Source organism: Oncorhynchus mykiss, chromosome 18 (genome assembly GCF_013265735.2).
Source record: "Oncorhynchus mykiss isolate Arlee chromosome 18, USDA_OmykA_1.1, whole genome shotgun sequence".
NCBI lineage: Eukaryota > Metazoa > Chordata > Actinopteri > Salmoniformes > Salmonidae > Oncorhynchus > Oncorhynchus mykiss.
In genome coordinates, this window is record NC_048582.1 from 37,497,178 (window position 1) to 37,524,334 (window position 27,157).

At 44.3% G+C, this 27,157-nt stretch overlaps 1 protein-coding gene across 1 annotated transcript in view; it reads left to right on the top strand.

The window, feature by feature from the left end:
* Positions 1-27,157, top strand: part of LOC110496810 (ephrin type-A receptor 7) — a 255,051-nt gene that overhangs the window by 31,387 nt on the left and 196,507 nt on the right. Inside the window, exons 2-3 of the mRNA XM_036952654.1 lie at positions 6,320-6,384; positions 11,963-12,635. Of these exons, the coding sequence (XP_036808549.1) occupies positions 6,320-6,384; positions 11,963-12,635 (738 nt within the window). The remainder of the gene's footprint in view (positions 1-6,319; positions 6,385-11,962; positions 12,636-27,157) is intronic.

The window sequence follows — 27,157 nt, forward strand, 5'->3', positions numbered from 1 at the left end:
TTTCCTGCAATTCCAAAAAAAACTCTCCCATATAGCTGAGTGACATATAGCTGAGTGACATATAGCTGAGTGACATATAGCTGAGTGACATATAGCTGAGTGACATATAGCTGAGTGACATATAGCTGAGTGACATATAGCTGAGTGACATTTTTGCAGTTTTTATATTCCTGCAATTCTATGCATTTTACCATGGCTAATGCTGTGTTCTTTTACTCTAACATAATAACAAAATCAGTAGGCTAAAATCATTTACACTGTTTGGATTGGCCCAATGGTAGAAAAGTCCTGTGTGTGTGTGTGTGTGTCTTCTGTTTGTATTTTATACTCATCTGTTTTTGTCTGTGCTCATGTAGCTGTATGTGCATTTGTACAGTGCCTTGCGAAAGTATTCGGCCCCCTTGAACTTTGCGACCTTTTGCCACATTTCAGGCTTCAAACATAGAGATAAAACTGTATTTTTTTGTGAAGAATCAACAACAAGTGGGACACAATCATGAAGTGGAACGACATTTATTGGATATTTCAAACTTTTTTAACAAATGAAAAACTGAAAAATTGGGCGTGCAAAATTATTCAGCCCCTTTACTTTCAGTGCAGCAAACTCTCTCGAAGTTCCGTGAGGATCTCTGAATGATCCAATGTTGACCTAAATGACTAATGATGATAAATCCACCTGTGTGTAATCAAGTCTCCGTATAAATGCACCTGCACTGTGATAGTCTCAGAGGTCCGTTAAAAACGCAGAGAGCATCATGAAGAACAAGGAACACACCAGGCAGGTCCGAGATACTGTTGTGAAGAAGTTTAAAGCCGGATTTGGATACAAAAAGATTTCCCAAGCTTTAAACATCCCAAGGAGCACTGTGCAAGCGATAATATTGAAATGGAAGGAGTATCAGACCACTGCAAATCTACCAAGACCTGGCCGTCCCTCTAAACTTTCAGCTCATACAAGGAGAAGACTGATCAGAGATGCAGCCAAGAGGCCCATGATCACTCTGGATGAACTGCAGAGATCTACAGCTGAGGTGGGAGACTCTGTCCATAGGACAACAATCAGTCGTATATTGCACAAATCTGGCCTTTATGGAAGAGTGGCAAGAAGAAAGCCATTTCTTAAAGATATCCATAAAAAGTGTCGTTTAAAGTTTGCCACAAGCCACCTGGGAGACACACCAAACATGTGGAAGAAGGTGCTCTGGTCAGATGAAACCAAAATTGAACTTTTTGGCAACAATGCAAAACGTTATGTTTGGCGTAAAAGCAACACAGCTCATCACCTGTCAAACATGTTGGTGGCAGCATCACGGTTTGGGCCTGCTTTTCTTCTGCAGGGACGGGGAAGATGGTTAAAATTGATTGGAAGATGGATGGAGCCAAATACAGGACCATTCTGGAAAAAAACCTGATGGAGTCTGCAAAAGACCTGAGACTGGGATGGAGATTTGTCTTCCAACAAGACAATGATCCAAAACATAAAGCAAAATCTACAATGGAATGGTTCAAAAATAAACATATCCAGGTGTTAGAATGGCCAAGTCAAAGTCCAGACCTGAATCCAATCGAATCTGTGGAAAGAACTGAAAACTGCTGTTCACAAATGCTCTCCATCCAACCTCACTGAGCTCGAGCTGTTTTGCAAGGAGGAATGGGAAAAAATGTCAGTCTCTCGATGTGCAAAACTGATAGAGACATACCCCAAGCGACTTACAGCTGTAATCGCAGCAAAAGGTGGCGCTACAAAGTATTAACTTAAGGGGGCTGGAAAATTTTGCACGCCCAATTTTTCTGTTTTTGATTTGTTAAAAAAGTTTGAAATATCCAATAAATGTCGTTCCACTTCATGATTGTGTCCCACTTGTTGTTGATTCTTCACAAAAAAAATACAGTTTTATATCTTTATGTTTGAAGCCTGAAATGTGGCAAAAGGTCGCAAAGTTCAAGGGGGCCGAATACATTCGCAAGGCACTGTATATCTCCCCTCTCCCTCTCCGCCCTCCTCCCTTTCCCTCCCTCTCCGCCCTCCTCCCTTTCCCTCCCTCTCCGCCCTCCTCCCTTTCTCTCCCTCTCCGCCCTCTCCCTTTCTCTCCCTCTCCGCCCTCCTCCCTTTCCCTCCCTCTCCGCCCTCCTCCCTTTCCCTCCCTCTCCGCCCTCCTCCCTTTCCCTCCCTCTCCGCCCTCCTCCCTTTCCCTCCCTCTCCGCCCTCCTCCCTTTCCCTCCCTCTCTGCCCTCCTCCCTTTCCCTCCATCTCCCCTCTCCCTCAGTCTCCCTCTTAGTGTCGTCCTATTAGAGGGATAATGTGTGGACAATAGATCTCCCCCTGGGTCAGTGGCCTGCCTATCCCAGTCTCCTCTCTCGCTGAGCCCCAGACCTGTTGGTGTGACTGTAGCCTGATAAGTTGCTCGGGGTTGCAGGGAGGACACTGGAACAACGTAGATAATCCTCTCTATTGAACTTTATGGGTCTCATTTCATAATTCTCCCTTTCACTGTGACTCGGGAGGGGAATTATTATTTGTGTGTGTGTGTGTGTGTGTGTAAGGAGACTAGCGCTGGCACCAGCTTAGTCTGCTTCGTTGCTGCTGCTCTCACTCCTTTCAGATAAAACATGCTGCCGTACACTCTTCAGTCTTTGGCTCTCACGTCTGTATCGAAATGTAGTTGAAAGGCGAGCAACACACACACACTATCGCTTAGTAAACTGCAACACAAAGAAACAAGTTCACCCTTTTGCACACGCTCATACTGCCATGCTAACAGTACTGCCCCCGCATGCAATAGGAACCATTGTGGGATAAAATTTGCCTTCAGAGTATTCATTGAACAATGGCCTATTAGTATAATCCCTCCATACAGCTGTCTGTCTTCCCTCTCTTCCCTCCCTCCATCCCTTTGTCTTCACCAGTTAGCAACGTAGGGAAATGAATTCAGTGTCAGCAAAGCCGAATAACTCAATTGAAACGATAGAATGAGGCACAAGTGCCTTTCAGGATGAGGAGAGCGAGAGCGGCACTTACTAGTTAATGGAACAAGGACTCTCCAGTTCATTTGTGTGTTTAGCACTAACTGCCCTTCTATTGGATGCCAGGGCTGCCTGGCTCGTCACTGCTGCTGCTAGAGGAGAGGACAATTCCCCTTCACTCTGAGAAATATGGGGCTTCAACAAAGGACTTCCGTCAAAGTCAAATCGACAGTGTAGAATAAAAAGTTAGGCTAACGACCGTATGTTCCTTGCTTTGCTGCTTAGTCAAAATGCCATCAAAGGTAGATTAGCAGTGTTTTTCACTGTTTCCAAAGTTTCATACGATGTCATAAATCCTCTGATCAAGTGACGTTGTACAGGTGACCTGATGTTGTGTAATGCGTTCTCCTATCATAACTGTCTCCGTTGACTGGTTCACTTTCATCATATCCTCTTTTGAAGGACACTAGCCAGCTTCATTGAATCGAAACCACAAAATTAAGAATCATGGCTTGACTCGAATATCCACATTGTCCTAAACTAAACGATAGGCAATTATTTATAAAATGACCCTCTGGAAATCTGTGTTTAGCTGTTGATATTGGTCACGGCCATTACATTAGTCATTAGCCACAAAGAGAAGCATGTGTAGTTTTCTCTCTCTCTCTCTCTCTCTCTCGCCTCCTCTAAAGGCCCATTAGTACGTCTAACTAGGGTGTGATCATTCCTATTAGTTATTATGATCAGAGCACTGACTTTCTGTCCGCACTACTGACTGCTGCTTTCAGATGCCTTTGCTCTCTTTATTTAGTCTCTCTCGCTCATTCTCTCTGGCAAGTGTCATTCTGATCCCTTTACGCTTTCTTTCGTTCTCTCTCTCTCTCTCTCTCTCTCTCTCTCTCACGCCTCCTCTAAAGGCCCATTAGTACGTCTAACTAGGGTGTGATCATTCCTATTAGTTATTATGATCAGAGCACTGACTTTCTGTCCGCACTACTGACTGACTGCTGCTTTCAGATGCCTTTGCTCTCTTTATTTAGTCTCTCTCTCTCATTCTCTCTGGCAAGTGTCATTTTGATCCCTTTACGCTTTCTTTCGTTCTCTCTCTCTCTCTGTCCCCCTCTCTTTTCTAATGCTGCTCTAAAAGGCTGTGTGTTATCAGTGACGCACAGCCAGGCCCAGGACTCTCTGTTGTGTAAAAGGGGAGAACAATACCAGTTTGAAAAAAAAGAGATCTCTCCAAGGATGGCGTGGTACTTTTAAAACTTTTTAAGCGCTGTCCAAGGTGCTGACATGGCACATTATGCAAGCGCCCCCATCAAAGGTTGCGAAATATCAGTGGGTTTTTATGGAAGCGCTGCTGTCCAATGTTCTAAAGTATCAGTGAAAAGGCTTGGATGCACCAAGGTTGCTATCTGTCATCCATTATTAATATTGTAGATGCACTGTCCAAGGTTCTGAAAAATCGGACCAAAACTGAAGTTGCAGTAGTCAGGCTGCCTAAATGTTAGATGGCTACTGAAGAAGAGCTGTCCAAGGTCCTGAAAAGCAGTTCTGCTGTATGTAGGTTGTCATGGCTGAGAATGTGCTGTCCAAGGCCTCGAAGCTGCAGCAATTGCTCTAGGCCAGGGCTGCCCAACCCTCTTCCTGGAGTCCAACCCTAATATAACACACCTGATTCTACTTATTAGCTGCTCAACAAGACCTTAACTAGCTGAATCAGATCTGCTAAATTAGGGTTGGACTGAAAACCTACAGGACAGTAGATCTCCAGGAAGAGGGTTGGGCAGCCCTACTCTAGGGTGCTGAACCACCGCTCTAGCTGTTTGCTGTCTATGGTGCTGAAAGACCCTCGACTCTCAAATATCCTTTTGTGTCCTTAATGCCCTGGCTTGTTTTCTAGTAGCTGCTGTGTTTTTAAAGTTCCAGGATAAAAACATGTTGTCCTACAAGCTTAATTCCTGAACAGATGGTATCAATGCACTTACGAAAATATGTTTTATCAGTTGGAAATATTATGCGATGGTGGCACTTTTGAGATTAGGCAAATCCCCAAATATAATGTGGGGTGTTATTACTTTAAGTGTAGATATTCAAGTGTGTAATCACCTCATTTTCCTCTAATGGCTAGTATGTAGGTTTATGTTCTAAAGTTATGTCCAAGAGTAAATCTCAACTACAGTGGCTATTACCTCTTTATAAAAAGTTCTACATTCGCTTTATGAGTAGTGCGTGACCCTAGGGATTTCAATGCATAATCAACCCACCCACCCCCAAAAAACTGAATTTGTATCAATTTCCTGCACTCATCTGAGATCATTTCCACACTGTCATGTAGGGCTGCGCGTTATGGGCAAAAAAATCTAGAACTTATGTTTAACATATATTGCTACTGATTTTAGTTGGAATCATGCGTACAGTTGGAATCATGGCAAACCAATATAGATTGTTCTAATTCTACACTTGGAATACAGTGTTTGACATGACGACAAATTAAATTGCCGGGGAGGAGTTATTGTTACAGAGTAGGAACCAAAGTGTTGGTCAGTGTTTCCTAGGGGACCCTATAATAAGCAAAGTGGAAACCGCATCGTAGTCATCAACATTGTTGCATGGTCTGCATTGCCCATGCAGACTGAACACTGGGTGTCTGGTCGAGCAACAACAAATGCACTCCTTGAGTGACGGGGTGGGACTAGGGAGGGAGGGATGGAGAGGTGGAGGGAGAGAGAGGGATGACTCAAGTAGCAGCGTAAACTATACAAATTGACGTTACACATGGCATATCACGTTTAACAAGCCAAACATTCAAATACCATTCTAGAAGGTCAGGTAAAAACCCAAACCGATTGGTGCATCAATACCCATATATTGTATATTAGGGTATACCGCCCAGCCCTAATACTGGTGATGTAATGCATGTAAGACTAGTGACTAGTGACAAGACTAGTGACTAGGCTGAACTACTTTATTGAGGAAAAATGTAGGTTTTATTGTCACATACACCAGACGGGTGCAGTGAAATGTGGTGTTTTACAGGGTCAGCCATAGTAGCACGACGCCTCTGTAGAAAATGAGGGTTAAGTGCCTTGCTCAAGGGCACATCAACAGAGTTTCACCTTGTTAGCTCACTCTGACTGTGATATGGGGTTGTCTCACCTAGCTATCGGAGTAGAGGTGCGTCTGTAAGTCACTCTGGATGCGAGTGTCTGCTTACTGACCGAAATGTCTGATGTATTGAGACCATGAGATGACGAGTGGTGCTTGAGGCAGACTGGCGAAATGTAACGACGTTTGACTTCGAATAACCTAATGCTGTTCTCCCTCCCTCTATCTTTTCTGTTCTTTCTTTCAGTGGTCCTGCTGAACTCAAAAGAAACTCAGGCAGAGCTCGGTTGGACGTCGCACCCCTCCAATGGCGTGAGTGTACCAGCCTGTTGTATACTTTTGAATGTACATGTGACCATGCATATCTGAAAAGGTGTGTGTGTGTGTCTGTCTGTCAGTGTACATCTACACTACAGCTGGGATGATAAACCAGAAATGATCGACACTGACTTACCGCAGGCATTTTACTGATACCTTTCATTGCGATAAGTAGTCTATACTATCGAAATGTGAAGTTTGCTAACAATAGTAATTGTTAATGGGACAATGGATGGCTACAGCCATCAAACTAGTAGTAGTTGAAAGGACAAGTGTGGTGCACATTTAATGTTCTGAATTTATTGTTTGGGTTTATTGTTATCGCATCAATTTATCACAATATGGCCTAGCTCTTATCGACACGCCCTTTGTGCCACGGAGTAGTCCAGCTAGCTTCTAGCTCGAACTGAGAGCAGGTCCCCTGACCTCAGTGGACATAGTTCCAGGGAGCACTCTGCCCAAACAGACTGTGAGTGGACAGCTGTCCCCACCTCTCTGCCCCTGTCCTCCTCCTCCTTCCCCTCGCTCACCCCTCCCTGAACCAAACAGAGCAGAGCTCGTCACTTCACGCTAATCGATGGCCTAATCCTGGACAGGATGTCACTGCACCCACCGCCAGAGACACACACACACACACACACACACACAGCCACATAAATTGTCCCCTCCGCTATCGATTTGGCTTGTAAAAACCGCACGCTAACTTATGAGTGACTGGAAGATAAATAATACTCGGTGGAGGAACGTTTTTAAGAATCACTGAAGACGAAGTGGTTTTTGAAGTCACTGGCTATCATTTATCTTCCACTCATACGTTTTGTCGCTGAACTATAAGACTGTGAATGATTTATCGTGCTCTTTTTTATGAATCGATGGGGCTTCAAATTTTGAAGTGGAAATGAATGGACTTGTCCAATTCATATACTTCAGCCAGACTGCTGAAGTATGTGAAGCGTACGTTTTCAAGTCATTGCAGTGCAGCAGTCTTTCGTAACTTGTTGTCTGTCAGCAAACCACAAGACCAAGGCTTAGATAAACTACCCCAGTCCAATGTTGCTGCTATAAATCAACTTGTGGAAGCTAGACTTAGTCAATGGATGGATACAGTTCCACTGAAGTCAGCGCGCGCGCGCGCACACACACACACACACACACACACACACACACACACACACACATTCTGAATCATGTTGAGTCTGTCACCATAGACTTAGCAGCACCCAGGACCATACCATTACCAAATTGGCTGGTTTGTCAATGTAAAAGGCAATCTCCATATCCATCCTTAAAATGGTCAATTGGTATAAGTCAGACATAAACATAATATTTCTTTACCGAAACTAATTTAACACTTACTATATTTCCTACAACTCGGTGTGATACACAGGCTATGTATTTGTGTGTGCCGATGAAACCGTGAATGTGCCCAAAATGGTGGGAGGCAGAGTGGTGTGAGGAGCATAGCCCTTCAGCACAGGCACATGTTCCCAAAGCATCTTGCCTCTTATTCATTTGTGATTTATAAGGCAAAACTGATCCTAGATCAGCACTCCTACTATGAGAACCTTAATGAATACATAGCCAGGAGTTTGTGACCCTGTGACCTAACCAGGAACATGTCCTGACTCTTGTGATGTCAATTAAACATTACACAATACAGAAGGGCATTTTTCGATAATATATTTCAACATGTTCAGTTGTTTGGCTAGCTAATGCAGTCCCACTAGGGCGTTTAGCAGAGCTGCAGCGTTGCTCACTCAGCACACACGGTGAGTCGGTTTTACCTGCAGTCCAAAATGATGACGGCCATGTGGGCACGTCTCCTGCAATCTGTTCTTTATTTACCCAGTTAATTCTGGACGTGGCAGCCATTTGCATTTTCCCTCCCCATAGTGTCAGTGGGCAGCTGTGAGCTGCTTTACAGCTCTATAGTCTCTGTGGAGGCCCCCGCCACTGTAGTTTGTCTTTCTCTCTGTTGTCTTGTCTCTCTGTTGTGAGAGAGAGAGGCACGCGCACACACACTGGGGGCTCATTTGCTCCTCAATATCATGTGTGGTTTTGTCTGTGGAGAGTGGAGGCACATTAACACACACTCTGGAGGATCATTTAGTCTTTCTCTTGCTTCACGAGTACAGAACCCTAGTGCCAGTCTCTGCAGGCACAAACCCACACGTGATATTTACCCTCTGTCTGGATGATAATGTCATACAGTTGACCCACAACAACTCCCAATTTGTTGTGGGTCAACTGTAGGACTTCCCAATGTATACACAGTTGAAGACATCTTAGCCAAATACATTTAAACTCAGTTTTTCACAATTCCTGACATTTAATCCTAGTAACAATTCCGTCTTATGTATGTTAGGATCACCACTTTATTTTAAGAATGTGAAATGTCAGAATAATAGTAGAGGGAATTATTTATTTCAGCTTTTATTTATTTCATCACATTCCGAGTGGGTCAGAAGTTTACACACACTCAATTAGTATTTGGTAGCATTGCCTTTAAATTATTTAACTTGGGTCAAACGTTTCAGGTAGCCTTCCACAAGCTTCCCACAATAAGTTTGGTGAATTTTGGCCCGCTCCTCCTGACAGAGCTGGTGTAACTGAGTCAGGTTTGTAGGCTTCCTTGCTCACACACGCTTTTTCAGTTCTGCCCACAAATGTCCTATAGGATTGAGGTCAGGGCTTTGTGATGGCCACTCCAATACCTTGACTTTCTTGTCCTTAAGCCATTTTGCCACAACTTTGGAAGTATGCTTGGCGTCATTGTCCATTTGGAAGACCCATTTGCAACCAAGCTTTAACTTCCTGACTGATGTCTTGAGATCTTCTTTCAATATATCCACATAATATTCTTTCCTCATGATGCCATCTATTTTGTGAAGTACACCAGTCCCTCCTGTAGCAAAGCACCCCCACAACATGATGCTGCCACCCCTGTGCGTCACGGTTGAGATGGTGTTCTTCGGCTTGCAAGCCTCCCCCTTTTTTTCCAAACATAACGATGGTCATTATGGACAAACAGTTCTATTTTTGTTTCATCAGACCAGAGGACATTTCTCCAAAAGGTACGATCTTTGTCCCATGTGCAGTTGCAAACCATAGTCTGGCTTTTTTATGGAGGTTTTGGAGCAGTGGCTTCTTCCTTGCTGAGCGGCCTTTAAGATTATGTCGATATAGGACTCGTTTTACTGTGGATATAGATACTTTTGTACCGGTTTCCTCCAGCATCTTCACAAGGTCCTTTGCTGTTCTGGGATTGATTTTCACTTTTTGCACCAAAGTACGTTCATCTCTAGGAGACAGAACGCATCTCCTTCCTGAGCGGTATGATGGCTGCGTGGTCCCATGGTGTTTATACTTGCGTACTTTGGATTGTACAGATGAACTTGGCACCTTCAGGCATTTGGAAATTGCTCCCAAGGATGAACCAGACTTGTGTAGGGCTTAAAAAAAAAAAAAAAAAAAAAAAAAAAGGTCTTGGCTGATTTCTTTTGATTTTCCCATTTTCACTGAGTCAACAGGTACACCTCGAATTGACTCAAATGATGTCAATTAGCCTATCAGAAGCTTCTAAAGCCATCATTTTTTTATTTGACCTTTATTTAACTAGGCAAGTCAGTTAAGAACACATTTTTATTGTCAATGATGGCCTAGGAACAGTGGGTTAACTGCCTGTTAGGGGCAGAACGACAGATTTGTACCTTGTACCTTGCTCGGGGATTTGAACTTGCAACCTTCCGTTACTAGTCCAACGCTCTAACCACTAGGCTACCCTGCCGCCCCTGGAATTTTCCAAAGGCACAGTCAACTTAGTGTATGTAAACTTCTGACCCACTGGAATTGTGATGCAGTGAATTCTAAGTGAAATAGTCTGTAAACAATTGTTGGAAAATATACTTGTATCATGCACAAAGTAGATGTCCTAACCGACTTGCCAACACTATAGTTTGTTAACAAGACATTTGTGGAGTGGTTGAAAAACGAGTTTTAATGACTCCAACATAAGTGTATGTAATCTTCTGACTTCAACTGTATATATGTCTCTGTCGGTCTCTTATTTTCTTTATTTTTTTCTGGCTTCTCAATCCCCTTTTATCCTTTCTCGACAACATTCCGCTGAAAAGGCAGCGCGTGAAATTCAAAAGTATTTTTTTGAAATATATAAATCACACATTAACAAGGCCAATACAGCAAATGAAAGATAAACATCTTCTTAATCTACCCATCGTGTCCGATTTTAAAAATAAATGCTTTACAGGGAAAATCACAACATATAACATAAATCACAATAGGATGTTAGGTCATAGCCAAATCAAAAAAACACACAGCCATTTTCCAGCCAAAGATAGGAGTCACAAAAAGCAGAAATATAGATCAAATTAATCATTAACCTTTGATCTTCATCAGATGACACTCATAGGACATCATGTTACACAATACATGTATGTTTTGTTCGATAATGTGCATATTTATATCCAAAACTCTCAGTTTATATTGGCGTGTTACGTGCAGTAATGTTTTTGATTCCAAAACATCTGGTGATTTTGCAGAAATACTCATAATTAACATTGATAAAAGACACAACTGTTATTCACAGAATTACGGAGACTTCTCCTTAATGCGCCCGCTGTGTCAGATTTCAAAAGAACTTTGCGGAAAAAGCATAATCTGAGAACGGCGCTCAGAGCCCAATCCAGCCAGAGAAATATCCGCCATTTGGGTCAACAGAAGTTAGAAATAACACTCTAAATATTCACTTACCTTTGATGATCTTCCTCAGAAGGCACTCCCAGGACTCCCAGTTTGACAATAAATGACTGATTTGTTCCATAAAGTCCATCATTTATGTCCAAATAGCCACTTGTTGTAAGCGGGTTCAGCCCAGTAATCCATCTTCATGAGGAGCGAGCACTTCGTCCAGACATGAACCCGAAAAGTTCCGTTACAGGTTGTAGAAAACAAGTCAAACGATGTATGGAATCAATCTTTAGGATGTTTTTAACATAAAACATCAATAAGCTTCCAACCGGAGAATTCCTATGTCTGAAGAAAAGCACTGGAACAAGAGCTAACTCTGTCGGGAGCGCGAGCCTGAGACACTCTACCAGACCACTGACTTAAACAGGTATCATGAGCCCCTTCTTTATAGTAGAATCCTCAAACCAGTTTCTAAAGACGGTTGACATCTATTGGAAGCCGTAGGAAGTGCAACTTGACTCCATAGACACTGTGTATTCGGTAGGCCAAGCTTTGAAAAACTACAAACCTCAAATATCCCACATCCTGGTTGAATTTTTCTCAGGTTTTCGCCTGCCATATGAGTTCTGTTATACTCAGACATCATTCAAACAGTTTCAGAAACTTCAGTGTTTTCTATCCAATAATAATAATATGCTAATAATAATTAGCATCTGGGACAGAGTAGGAGGCAGTTCACTCTGGGCACGCTATCCATCCAAAAGTGAAAATGCTGCCCCCTATCCCAAAAAGGTTAACTCTCACCCTCTCTAAATATCTCTCTTCCTCTCTCATCTCTCTATCCCTTTCCTCACCATCTCCCCAGTGGGAGGAGATCAGTGGCGTGGATGAGAAGTACAAGCCCATCAGGACCTACCAGGTGTGTAACGTGATGGAGCCGGCGTTGCAGAACAACTGGCTGCAGACGGGCTGGGTGGCGCGGCGCGGCGGCCAGCGCATCTTCGTGGAGCTGCAGTTCACGCTACGCGACTGCAACAGCATCCCGGGCGTGGCAGGCACCTGCAAGGAGACCTTCAACCTGCTCTACGTGGAGTCGGACAAAGACCTGGGCCGGGTGACCCGCGAGGAACGCTATACCAAGATTGACACCATCGCTGCCGACGAGAGCTTCACGCAGGGCGACCTGGGCGAGAGAAAGATGAAGCTCAACACGGAGGTGCGGGAGATCGGACACCTGAACCGGAAAGGGTTCCACCTGGCGTTCCAGGATGTGGGGGCATGCGTGGCCCTGGTGGCGGTGCGGGTGTACTACAAGCGCTGCCTGGCCACGGTGCAGAACCTGGCTGTGTTTTCTGATACGGTTGCGGAGGCAGCGTTCGCCACACTCGTGGAAGTCAGGGGAGCCTGCGTCAACAACTCTGAGGTTGACACGGACAGCCCTCCCAGGATGCACTGCAGCGCTGAGGGGGAGTGGCTGGTGCCCATCGGGAAGTGCAGCTGTTCAGCGGGTTACGAGGAGGGTCACAGCAGCTGTGAAGGTAAGAAAAAAAGCGGGATGGATGGAAGGAAGGAGTTATGTAAAGTGAGTGAGGGAACGATAGAAGAAAAGAGTGACGGATGTATGGAGGGTGGAAACAAATGCGGGGCTGGGGACTTTGTTTTTGTGGTAATCACCGTGCAGAAATGTTCTGTTTTTGACCTGAACCAGTTCTGTCTGGCTGTTGGAGACATTTCATCGACAACCTGTAATCATGTTTGAGGCAGGCAACATTGTGAAGGGAAGTGGGTGAAACAATTTTATGAATAGGATGAGTCAGGCACTGCACTGTCCTCAGGTAGTCATTGTATTCAACAAGACAGCATTTGTAATATTGATGACTGTAGTGAATTGCTGTGTTAAGGATGTGGCACGTGGGCAGTTCATGGCCAACTAACATACACACACCCTTGGGCCAGTGTTAAGGCAGTGGGCGCTGTGAGTGCTCTGACGCAGGACTAGAGATTCTGGCTCATCCTCACAGCCAGTGGTTCAGACGGTCTTAGCAGAGAGAACGACTGGTGTCTGCCATCAGCTTTCGCAGCCCATCTTGTGTCTTTTTGAAAATGGGCGAGAGAGACTGGGCGAGAGAGAGTGAGACACTGAGAATAAAGTGTTACTGCTTTAATGAGAAGAGTCCCTCAGGGCTGACTTGCTTGGACTTTCCTGTTAGAATATACAGTATGAGTGTGTGTGTGTGAATGTGTGAGCTTAATACCTGTTCCAGGAAGTTATGCATTATTTGTGTGTTTTACAGGGAGTTTTGAGTGAGTAATAGAGGATGTGAGAGAGGCTAACAGAAACCCAGAGAGAGAGGGGCAGAGAGCGAGAGAGGGCGAGAGACAGATCGAGAGAGAGGGGAGATAGCATATTGGTAGAGAGAGCGCTCTAGCCTCATTGGGACTCTAGTGGGAGATTGGCCCTGTCATTGCCCATCAGTGGCAGCCCCAGTGGAGTACTGCTCTATTCAGTGTTAATGGCGTGAATATGCACGGCCAGCACTGCCCAAGCACTCTCGCACTCCCACAGGCCATACAGCACAAGCACTATTGATCAGCCATAACGCTCCACTAAACTGAGGAATTAGGCTCGGAATCCACACACACACACAGACACACACAGACAAACACACATCAGCCTATTCTAGTATTTCATTTTACACACCATAACGGTGTGTGTGTGTGGGGGGGGGGGGGGGCAAAAGGTGTTTCTATGCGCGAGAGGCTTTTTTGCTTACTGTTTTAAAATGTTTTTCGACAGTGTATTTGAGTACTTTCTCTTGTGTGTCCTGTATCTTATTTAGATTTGGGAGTAATTGCGCTTCCTTGTGTGTGTGCGCTGCTCAGTATTATTGAGTAGAGGCCTGAGGAGGTACTGATAGGGTGTAAAGAGAGAGACTGTGTTCTGTGGAGCAGTGCAGAGCTGATGATACACTGGCTAGAGCTGCTGCACGCCCTTCTGTGATTAGGTGTGTGTGCCCGTGCGTGTAGAAGGAGAGAAAGAAAGACGGGGGTTTTGTGTGTGAGAGGGAAGGGCATGATACGATACGTAGCTACACACACTCTCTCGCACACACACCTTGTTTCCTTTGTCTGTGTTGTTGTGTGTAAGGGAGGAGGGATTGATGCAATGTAATGTGCTGAACAGTAAAGCTGGGCTGAATGTCAAACCAAACACTAGGCCCCTAAGCCCTTAATCAAGTGGCCACTTGCTGTTGTGTTTGATAGTGATCACTCGAGTCTGCAAGTGTTTTGGCCAAAATGAGCACTGAGAAGATGTGCACTCGACGTCCCAACTGCCACTTATCAATATTCCAAAATTGGGACTAGTTTCAGGAAAATAGGCAAGCTATTTTTGATCAAAATGTGTTTTTTGGCAGAAATGCCTTCTGGAACGTGGACTTTCATGTGACTTAATAACAAACTTGTATGCCATCTGTAAATACGAATAAAATTATGAAATTACGAGCCTGGTTGGTTTAGCCACAGATAAAGTCAGCAACCTTCCCGTTAGCCATGATTGGCTGAGACAATGGATGGGCTGGACATGCCGAGAGATGAGTTCGAATTGGTCTGACATGTAGCATGCTTCTGTCTATAACATGAGCTGCTCAGTATGTGTAGGTCATCCTTTCTAATGTGGCCTTTTTTGAAAGGTATCACATAGTAGAACTGCATAACTGTTGCTCTCTACTTACTGGGGGACTGATTTTTGAAATCAGTGGAATTAGAGTATGATAGCTCAGGAGATGGAGAAAATTCTGGGGTTTGATTTCAAACATGTAGACGGAGTCGAAAAGAGAGAACAAAGAAAGAAGGCTGTTGTATAAAACACTTGTCTCCGGATTACATCTTCAAACTCAGAGCAACCATGGCATCCGTGACTGAGAGGGAGTAGTGTCTATCTATGTAAGATAGTCTAGCTAGCTACATTTTCAGATATTACACGTTTCGAATTTGGTCAGAAAGTCGTTTTCATTTGAAGTTAGTGTACTGTTAGCTAACTAACGTTACATGTATGATCTGTGTAGTTATAGTATTTGTGCCATTTGCATTGCTAGTTCTAGCCTAATGTTAGCTTGCTAACATTGAACTTGTTGGTTAGCTACCTGCAGATTCATGCAGGGTAGTAATGTTATGAGTTGGGATTATGGTTCATATCTAAACAAGACTCCACTATGCAAGTAACCATTTCAATAGAATGTTCATGAGGTCACTGCAACAACTGTTGATAGAAGTAGCTGGTAAATTCGCTCTGGTTATCTACTCTGACTTTAGAGCACTCTCGTCTGAGTGTCCCAGAGCGCAGAATTACTAACTGACAAATTTACGAATGCTCAACACCCGTTGAATATGGCCGGTGTCTGTAAACGATGGCAAAAAAGAGGAACTCAATTGTTGCCAGCAGCACAGTTGCAGTCAACAATGCTCTGGATAACATAAAAACAGCCTAACCAGCTCTGCCAGGGCGAGTAAAATGGTCAGAGTGAGGTGTTCTCTCATTTGTCTGGAAGTAGCTAGCAAGCTAGCCAACATTAGCCAGTTAATAACTTGGGTGCTTGACTACTGTTGTTAGGTCGGAACGCTCGGCTCAACCCTACTCCTCGGCCAGAGCGTCCAGTGTGCGCTCCGAGAGCAAAACGCTCTGAATTTACGAACAGACAATTTGACAATTTGACAATAAATTCACAAAAACACGCCGATACCGATATCCAGAACAATAACCGATATTTCAAATTTTAGTGGCCTTTTAAGCATTCTAGTACAGTTAAATAGTTAACATACACACATGGACTCAGCGGTCTAAGGCACTGCATCTCAGTGCAAGAGGTGTCACTACAGTCCCTGGTTCGAATCCAGACTGTATCACATCCGGCCGTGATTGGGAGTCCCATAGGTCGGCGCATAATTGGCCCAGTGTTGTCCGAGCCGTCATTTTTAAATAAGAATTTGTTCTTAACTGACTTGCCTAGTTAAATAAAGTTATTTTTTTGGCATTTACATATGTCCCCATTTACCAGTAAAACAATCAAAACCTATTTCTTTCACTTACTTGCTATGCTGTTTCGTTGTTCAGTCGTTTCATTCTCAACCAGGATTTCTATGGAACGCCAATTGGGTCTTTGACCTGTCAAATAAGCTGTTTTGACCAATCAGAACTTGAATATGACTGCACATCACATAATAATTTAATGCGTTTATACATTTTTACATGGTGTAATCAATGTGTAATTACTATCACTCGTATTTCATATGTCACAACGATTCATCGATACGTATGTTATGATGCTGGTAAAGTTGTCTCGTGCAACTACAGTGCTTGTCATAAAAAAAAGCTAGCTAGCCATTGGATGCAAACAATGTTCTTCCACAAAAACATAGCAAAACAACATTATCGGTTTCATTAGCTATAGTTAGCTAGTTAACTATATAGCTAGGTGTCATCTAAAATAACCCTAATTTATAAGACCGTTCTTATTTGATTAAGGGTGGTTGGACCCATCTATGTGAAGCTTGCCACAATAGGGATTATCCACAATAGTGGACTTGGAGGTTAGCCTTAATATAATTATGCCATAATTTTATTTATTTGTATTCATTTACATTACTGCCAATTACATACTTTTATTTAGAAGGCAAACGGCAAATTCCACTATTGTGTCTAATCCTTATTGTGGCTAGCTTCACAACACATAAATGGGTCCGGTCAAGCCTCACTAACCAGATGAAGCTAGCTGGCTGCTAATAACGTTAGCTTTGGGCAACAGGGTTAAGTAGCTGGCTAGCTATTTATTTTCATGAACTGAAGTTCAATTTCAATAGGCGAACAACAAGTGGCAACTTAATCACAAGGATTCCTAAATCATTGCTAATAATAATGAAAACGACTGCAGTTTCTACTGGTCATTGTTTTCTGGCTGGTTGTATTAGTGCTAGCTAGGTACCAAGCTTAAGCTAGCTACTCCAGAAGTTGTGGTCGAGCAAATGATACTTTATTACCAATGCGATATTGTAAACACAATGTTCGAGGCCGGTCTTTGCTTGTTTGCAGACTTTTTTGTACAGCTTTGACAGTGCTAATATCTTTTTTGTCACGCAAAGACCCAAACGGCGTTCCATAGTATGCATGTCGTGAAGTTAATAGCAGTGACGCTATTAATGTGTAACTCCGGTAGGGCAACATCTGGAAAAATAGCGCACTTGGTAGTGTGTACCGGTGCTCGACCAGTAGGCGAAAGCCAACATCACCCACGACAGAGAACAGTTGATTGTCAGGGGCAATGAATTGCATTAATGGATTTCGCCTTTGCGTTGTCTCGCTGAACTTTTACTTACTCTTTCAAATGACTACTTGACTTGTTGACTGCTCGATCCACACGGCATACATTGTGGGCTAGGTTAGGAATGCTGTGTTGTATGTGTAGTGCAACATTTTACGTGGTATCATTACGTCATGTACCTACGTTATAAAGGTATGCGCGGTAGCTTTGACATCGGTTTTTAACATCAGCGTTAAACTAGACATCGGGCCGATACCGATGTTGGCATTTTTAGCTAATATCAGCCGATTCCGATATGTTCACTGATATATTGTGCATCCCTAACCCATAGTATAAACCAGCCTTTACTTTTAATATTTGGTTGTTTAGTACATGGCCTCACATGTGAATCCTTAAAGAGATGGGTGGGGATAAGGCTTAAGAGGGTGTGAACAAGGCTGAATGGGTGTAGACAAAGAAGAGCTTTCCAGTAGGTTTACCAAAACATTCAAGGGCCATTTTATCAAAAGTGAGACTTTCTCATTGTTCCTCAACTTTAGTGTATGATATACTATTTCTAGCTCTGAGTCTCTACTTTTGAAAAAACATCATTTTAAATGTTGCTACATAAGATCAAGCCGGTTGGTCACAATTCTAAAAAATAAAATATGTGCAAGTATATTGGTTGCCAGTGATTTCATCAGCTGGTTTTAGCTTGTTGTAGCTAATTTCAAACACAGGGATGGATTTTTTTGCTAGCGCTAGTTAAGGATGTTGGGCACTGCACTGATAAACAGAATATAACTTGTCACTTGTTTACAGTAGTTTGACAGCTTGCTGATGAAGTTGTAGACATGTTCCCAGCAGACAGTCGGTACTTCAGCGTGTTTCCAAAGCACAAATCATAACGTTGGGTCAGCTAAACGCACAGCGCAGCAGTACTGCTGTACTGACAGAGCAGGTTGTTTGGTGCTTCGTTAAAACGTGTTAATTGTGATAAAATGATACTACAGTAGCTAGCTAGCTTGCTTATGGAAGGAGCATTGCATTTAGTGGCGCACTAGCTAGTTGGCTCGCTTTCATTTCGTATGAAGTGACTGGCTTAGCTAGCAAGGATAGGTTTTTGTGTACATGATCAAACATTGGAAATACACCTAAACACCTTAGCTAGATGTCCAATCGTGCTGCTAAGATCTCAAAATTAAACTTCAAAATGAATTATGGATTTCTTGATAAATTCTGACTATATTTTGAGGGTGACATAATAATGATTTGTTGTTGCTAGGTAACATGCTAAGATTAATGGGAAGAAGTTGCTGCCAAGGGCGCCGAGTCGGCATAGCATGCCCACTCGCTAAAGAGGCTTCTGAAGGGCACAGTGGAGCGCTCGATGACTCGACAACTAGCGTTTGCGATGACTGGTGAACGCGCATATTGAGGGATCGCGTGCTCAGTGTGTCGGTTTGAGATACAGCCCTGGTCTCCAGGGAAGGGAAGGCACCTGTCTAAGCTGTAGCCCTCCTCCCTCGACCCTCACCACGTGGTTTGTGGCGCTCTGAAACACTATCACTTATTCATATTTCACCTCAAAATGTGCTAGTGCGTGTGTGAGCTAGCGCGTGTGTGCTAGTGGTTGCGTGCGCATCTGTGAGCGCTTGCTTGTGGTTTTCTTGTTTTAAGGCTAGCTGGTGTACAGTAACTGACTTCTCTATAATTACAGAGACAATGCCTGAAGCAGCTCCTCCTGTCATTATCTGTGTTTCATATACTCTGCTGTCCAGCTGGAGGCTTATCCACTTACACACTCACATTCCCTAGAGTACTCCCTAAGAGTGCACACTTCATGTCTACTGTACTGCTGACTTCCTCAAACACCTCTGTCCTTGTCCCTCTCTCATACTCCACCTCATGCATCCTCCCTCTTTGGTATCTCTACCTCCTCTTCCCTGTCCCATCTCTCCTAGTCCCTCTCTCATACTGTACCTCCTTCGTTCTTCCTTTCTGGTATCTCTATCTCCTCTTCCCTGTCCCATCTCTCCTAGTCCCTCTCTTATACTGTACCCCCTTCATCCTCCCTTTCTGGTATCTCTATCTCTTCTTCCCTGTCCCTCTCTCATACTGTACCTCTTTCATCCTTCCTTTCTGGTATCTCTATCTCTTCCCTGTCCCATCTCTCCTAGTCCCTCTCTTATACTGTACCCCCTTCATCCTCCCTTTCGGGTATCTCTATCTCCTCTTCCCTGTCCTTCTCTCACATCCCCTCTTTCCTCTCCACTGGTCCCACTCACTCTTCACTCTTAGCCCCACCATCTTTACTCCTTCTCTTTTGCTTCTCTGCTGTAGGGTCCATAAGGCAGAGGGCGACAGGGTGAGTCAGGTTAACGGGCGTACATTCTGCGAGGCCAGAGACACCGTTATGGGCTGGCACTGGAGAGTGGAAGTATGTTTTATAGCTCTGGCCCTCTGTCACTCCCTCGCCTCCTTGTCCTCGCTTTACCTCTCTCGCTCTCTTGGGCACTTTCTCTGCTCTCTCTCCATCTCCTTCACCACGTTTCTCTTGCATTTTTCCCAACCCCATCGCTCTTTCTCTCTCTGGTCCTCCCCTGGCGTGGTGCCATCCTCGCCCATCTGTTGGAAAGCGGAGGCGGGTGGAGACCTCCCCTCCCTACCTCACGCCCACTAATGTTCACTGTCTCTCTGCGCTCAGTTTCAATAATTCACGCTCTGGCGGGAGACACAACCCACGCTTCTTACTCAAGCATCTGATGTATTTATTTAGCCAGGCCATCGAGACGGCTCACCGCTAACGCATGCATGCGCACACGCACACACCGAGGATCTTGAAATGGCTTGGCACAGACTCTCCTTTGCCTTCCTTCACCCGGGAGGAAGAGGAGATGAAGGGAGAGAAGGAAGGGGCTAGACTCTTGGCGCACGTTGTCCTGAGAACCGTTGGTCCAACACGCCACACACAACCCTTCCACGCACTGCAGAGAGAGGTGAGCTGAGGATGCCTACTGACTGACCCAGAGTCACCTTAGCTGTCCTGATGCAACAATATCAGTTGGTTAAAACTGGTCTAGAATCAGATTGGATATAACTCCTAACAGCCTGTCTGTGTAATATCAATCCCGTTGTCTTAACCTGGCACTCCTGCTTCTAACTAACCACCAATAGAGAGGGGAAGTATTGAAATGTAGGGTGTGTGATGTATCTGTGAGTGTGTTGCCAGACTACGTCTGGGTCTCTGTATTCACAGCTCTGCTAGCCTGCAATGGGTTTTCTCTCTCAGCCCCCTTGTATAGGAAGGCTGCTCTGCCAGCTTGCCCTGGCACCGCTCTGACGCCTCATTTTGTTGTCATTTGTCACCTAACCCCACCCCAAAGAAAATGGATGACATTTCCACAGACACCTGCGTCTCTCCTATGTTCACGCACACATATACTCACACACACACACACACACACCCACCCACCGAGATGGACAACTCGCACACATACAAAAAGATGGCACAGATACACACATGCATATTACTCACAAACACAATGGCACATGTGCGTGCACAGACTCTGGCTTCCGCCCACACTTCCTGACTCACATTCACAATCTGTCCTTAACTCTATCCATCTGTTTCTGTCTCTTTGTCATACACACACACACACACACACACACACACACACACACACACACACACACACACACGCTTGACACACTGAAGGGGATGTTATCCGTGACATTTCCAGCGCAGTGTGGTATATGGCGCTCCTGCCAAGCCTTAGGGTTAATGTGGGTCCACTGTCACACTGAGAGAGAGCTGGAGGGAAGGGACGGAGAGGGAGATGCTGAACACCTTAGGTGCTATGCTATCAACGTAATCGGCTAGAGCAACCTTCTCTGCTCAAGTCTTTCTCCTCTTTCCTCTTTCTTCTCTTTTCCTCTTCTATGTTCTCCTCCCCTCTCTCACTTTGTTTTCCCTCTCCCGTCTTCCCCTGTTCTCTTTGCCACCACCTCTCCTTTTAACCTCCCTGCCACTCTTTATCTTCCTTCCCCTGATGCCCCCTGTGTCTGGTGTTGACTCCAGTCAGCAGCCGGTCCCTGAAGGTCACCTCCCTCGGGGGGCTAGAGGGGCATACACAGCCAGGAGGGGGTGTTAAATGTCTCCTCCCTCCCTACAGAGTGCACACTATCAATGTCCCCGCAGAGCCCCTGGCCTCCTAGTCTAGTCTCACACACAGTCTGATTCAGATTAGCCTCGAGAGGGAATGAGGTAAGTCAAGTGTATGTGTGGTGGGGGATCTGTGTGGTGGGGGATCTGTGTGGTGGGGGATCTGTGTGGTGGGGTTGTGTATGCTAAAATGCACATTCTCTCTCCGATGGCTTAGCAGAACATGGGGAACATCCTCACACACTCTCACATGCAAATGTCTGACACCCTTTCTTTCTTTGTTCGTCTCTGTTCACTGTTGTGGAGGCTGACACTGAATACCTGTCATCCATTAGTGTAAATCTACTGTTGAATGAGTTATTTCCCCTCATCATCCATCATATTGGACCGGGTGCGTGCCTCAGTGGAGCTGGGAATGGGTTGCTCGGCCCCTCTATGTCAGTGTTTGAACTAGTTCCTGGCTGGGTGTCGGATGGATGGATGGAGTGTTCATGAACTCAACACTCCTCTCCCAAGATCACGGAACCCCAGTGACCCTCAGAGAAATAGAGAACTACTCTAGAAGTATAGGGAGGGGGGGGGGGGGGGGGAGTTAGAGAGAACACCCTGCTCGGAGGGAAGGTCATAGTCAGCGGGGGGGGGGGGGGGGGGGAAGAGACTCGGACACACACTGTCGCTCCTGCTGTGCCAGGGACACACACCCACACTACACACAGTGATGAACTCGGTTTGTCATTTCACTTTGAAAAACACATGGACTCCCAGATATGTAACCAGAGTAGCTTGTGCCTGTCAAACATTCATTCACGTACACGTAACTGTTGTTACCACTCTAAATCCACACGTACACGTAACTGTTGTTACCCCTCTAAATCCACACGTACACGTAACTGTTGTTACCACTCTAAATCCACACGTACACGTAACTGTTGTTACCACTCTAAATCCACACGTACACGTAACTGTTGTTACCACTCTAAATCCACACGTACACGTAACTGTTGTTACCACTCTAAATCCACACGTACACATAACTGTTACCACTCTAAATCCACACGTACACATAACTGTTACCACTCTAAATCCACACGTACACGTAACTGTTGTTACCACTCTAAATCCACACGTACACGTAACTGTTGTTACCACTCTAAATCCACACGTACACGTAACTGTTGTTACCCCTCTAAATCCACACGTACACGTAACTGTTGTTACCACTCTAAATCCACACGTACACGTAACTGTTGTTACCACTCTAAATCCACACGTACACGTAACTGTTACCACTCTAAATCCACACGTACACGTAACTGTTGTTACCACTCTAAATCCACACGTACACGTAACTGTTGTTACCACTCTAAATCCACACGTACACGTAACTGTTGTTACCACTCTAAATCCACACGTACACGTAACTGTTGTTACCCCTCTAAATCCACACGTACACGTAACTGTTGTTACCCCTCTAAATCCACACGTACACGTAACTGTTGTTACCACTCTAAATCCACACGTACACGTAACTGTTGTTACCACTCTAAATCCACACGTACACGTAACTGTTGTTACCACTCTAAATCCACACGTACACGTAACTGTTGTTACCACTCTAAATCCACACGTACACGTAACTGTTGTTACCACTCTAAATCCACACGTACACGTAACTGTTGTTACCCCTCTAAATCCACACGTACACGTAACTGTTGTTACCCCTCTAAATCCACACGTACACGTAACTGTTGTTACCCCTCTAAATCCACACGTACACGTAACTGTTGTTACCCCTCTAAATCCACACGTACACGTAACTGTTGTTACCCCTCTAAATCCACACGTACACGTAACTGTTGTTACCACTCTAAATCCACACGTACACGTAACTGTTGTTACCACTCTAAATCCACACGTACACGTAACTGTTGTTACCCCTCTAAATCCACACGTACACGGATTCTTTTTAAATGAATTTTTAATCGAACCTTTATTTAACTAGGCAAGTCAGTTAAGAACAAATTCTTTATTACAAGGACAGCCTTGGATCAGTGGGTTAACTGCCATGCTCAGGGGCAGAATGACAGATTTTTACCTTGTCAGCTTGGGGATTCGATCTAGCAACTTTTCCGTTACTGGCCCAATGTTTTACCTGCTACCTGCCGCCCCTCATGACAGACATGACTTTAGACATTACAGTCCCAACACATATACTCACTGACAGACTTCATGCCTTCACTTAGTTTACAGTCTCTCCTTCATAGGGCTGGGCAATATGGCCTAAAAATCAAATTTATGAGCGATTCACAATCTATATCTTGATCATTTTTTAAGCTTAAAAGGTCAATACACTGCAAGTAAAATTATACCTGGGCTAAAGATAAACTTCCACAACCATAAGACCCACTAATAGTTGAGTTATTTTATCCAAATAGTTTAACCTGCTTTTTTGTATTAATCACTGATCTGGCTTTCTGGTCTGTTTTATGAAAATCCATGATTTATCTTTTTACAAATTGAACCAGAACCACACACACAATGCACATCCACTTGCAGACATTATAGAAAATGAACACGGGTCTCATAAACAATCTCTGAAGCACAAGCCCACGTGCGAGTGAGTAGCCAGCTAATCTTTATATTTCAAGTCTAGCCAACTTGGATCTATTTGCTTGTTAACAAGACAGAACTGTTAGGAACACACCCTCCTGTCCGCCTCCAACTGTTTGAACAGCAGCCTGTTCACTTTAAGATTTGAAATCAAGTGGTTTACCTAGATAAGAGGATGCTTATTTCTCAGAATAAGAAATAGTTGCCAGTTCCTGTTTTGTGTCTTTTTTTTATGCTCATTGCACATTTCTAAAACACAGACTAGAAAACTAGCACATGAGCCTGTGGCTAAAATGCTGCTAGCGGGTACGTGGTACCGCAATGCCGCCCGCGACATAAACTGAGCATTAATTTCCCACAATCATGTTCATTGATACTTTTTTGTTTTAGGAGGGTCTGCTCTGATCTATATGTTGGGAGATGAGACAATAAAAGGGTATCGTTACAACGAGGAAGTGCTTGTCTATTACAGTAAAATAATGTCTGAGCATTTCGCTGTTCATATGACTGGTTCTGGAGGACCAAATATCGAGTTTAAACTGCATGTTGTCAGAGAGGAAGAAGGTATCTTTCGTCGTTGTTGTTGTTGTGAGTGGCAGGGGGAGGTGATTGGTCTCCTTTGCTCCTTTTGTGCAGACACAAGTCCAAAAAAAGAGAACTCTCTCTCAAAACGAAACAACATTAACCTTGATTCTTACGACAGACATTTGGAACATCGTGCTAAAACATAGATATTTTAATTAATGGAAATAATTTGATATATCGCCCAGCCCTACCTCCCGCACTCAGACAGAGACGCACACACCACTGCTCATCCAGCTCTGAAACACCAGCCCCCCCCCCTCTCCGCCCGGTGTCATCATTTTCATTTGGCCGGTGTTATAGCGTGGTGTATAAATCCCCAGTGGTTTTACGAGGCGGCAGCCGGACTGACAGACAGGCCGCGGGCCGGGCTGGTAAACTGCTGAGCTGTAGCTGGTGATAAAGGTGTTGAATGCTCCCTAACACTCACACCCTGGGGGATAAAACTGATCCCGGAACAGCCTTCCCTGTGGGGACTGGGTAGCCTATCCCAGCTTTAGATGCAGATGGTGAAGTCCCTTTGAGATAAAAAGCCCCAGGGTGGATTTGTGGTTTGTGGGGACCTTAGGAGTGGTTTTTAAGGACCTGGGGACGGGGTGATGTCCTCTGGAGCGGTTATTTAGGGTCGGAAGACTGTCCCCAGGGCTGCCTAGAGGGACACAGTTCCCCTCCACATGCCACCTGTGATGGGATATGAGCCGGCTGTTGGCTCATTATAGGCCATGGTTATTGCCTCATTCATATGGGTCCAGAGTATAGATGGTTGTGTGTTTATGAATAATTCAGTTCTTGTATTTGCAATGTGATGTAAAGTGGTATGTGAGTGTGCGTATCAGGGCCAGGACAATACCAGTATCACGATACTCGTTAGTATCGTGGAAAGGAATCAAATCACGAAGCGGATATAACTTATTTCGGAAACATCCTTAATGTCACATGTTTCGTGACCTTAATTGTCACATGTTTCGTGACCAACAGGTGTAGACTAACAGTGAAAGTCTTATTTGCGGGCCAATCCCAACCATGCAGAATACAATAAAAAAATATATACATATTTATATATACAGTTCAAGTCGGAAATTTATATACACCTTAGCCAAGTACATTTAAACTCAGTTTTTCACAATTCCTGACATTTAATCCTAGTAAAAATTCCCTGTCTTAGGTCCATTAGGATCACCACTTTTTATTTTAAGAATGTGAAATGTCAGAATAATAGTAGAGAGAATGATTTATTTCAGCTTTCATTTCTTTCATCACATTCCCGGTGGGTCAGAAGTTTACATACTCAATTAGTATTTGGTAGCATTGCTTTTAAATTGTTTAACTTGGGTCAAATGTTTTGGGTAGCCTTCCACACGCTTCCCACAATAAGTTGGGTGAATTATGGCCCATTCCTCCTGACAGAGCTGGTGTAACTGAGTCAGGTTTGTAGGCCTCCTTGCTCGCACACGCTTTTTCAGTTCTGCCCACACATTTTCTATAGGATTGAGGTCAGGGCTTTGTGATGGCCACTCCAATACCTTGACTTTCTTGTCCTTAAGCCATTTTGCCACAACTTTGCTTGGGGTCATTGTCCATTTGGAAGACCCATTTGCGACCAAGCTTTAACTTCCTGACTGATGTCTTGAGATGTTGCTTCAATATATCCACATCATTTTCTTTTCCCATGATGCCATCTATTTTGTGAGGTGCACCAGTCCCTCCTGCAGCAAAGCACCCTCACAACATGATGCTGCCAACTGTGCTTCACAGTTGGGATGGTGTTCTTCGGCTTGCAAGCCTCTCCCTTTTTCCTCCAAACATAACGATGGTCATTTTGGCCAAACAGTTCTATTTTTGTTTCATCAGACCAGAGGACATTTCTCCAAAAGGTATGACCTTTGTCCCCATGTGCAGTTGCAAACCGTAGTCTGTCTTTTTTAAGGCGGAGCAGTGGCTTCTTCCTTGCTGAGCGGCCTTTCAGGTTATGTCGATATAGGACTCGTTTTACTGTGGATATAGATACTATGGTACCTGTTTCCTCCAGCATCTTCACAAGGTCCTTTGCTGTTGTTCTGAGATTGATTTGCACTTTTCACACCAAAGTACGTTCATCTCTAGGAGACAGAATGCGTCTCTTTCCTGAGTGGTATGACGGCTGCATGGTCCCATGGTGTTTAAACTTGCGTACTATAGTTTGTACAGATGAACGTGGTACCTTGTGGATGTCTACAACTTTTTTTGGCTGATTTCTTTTGATTTTCCAATGATGTCAAGCAAAGAATCACTGAGTTTTGAAGGTAGGCCTTGAAATACATCCGCAGGGACACCTTCAATTGACTGAAATGTCAATTAGCCTATCAGAAGCTTCTAAAGCCATGACACCATTTTCTGGAATTTTCCAAGCTGTTTAAAGGCACAGTCA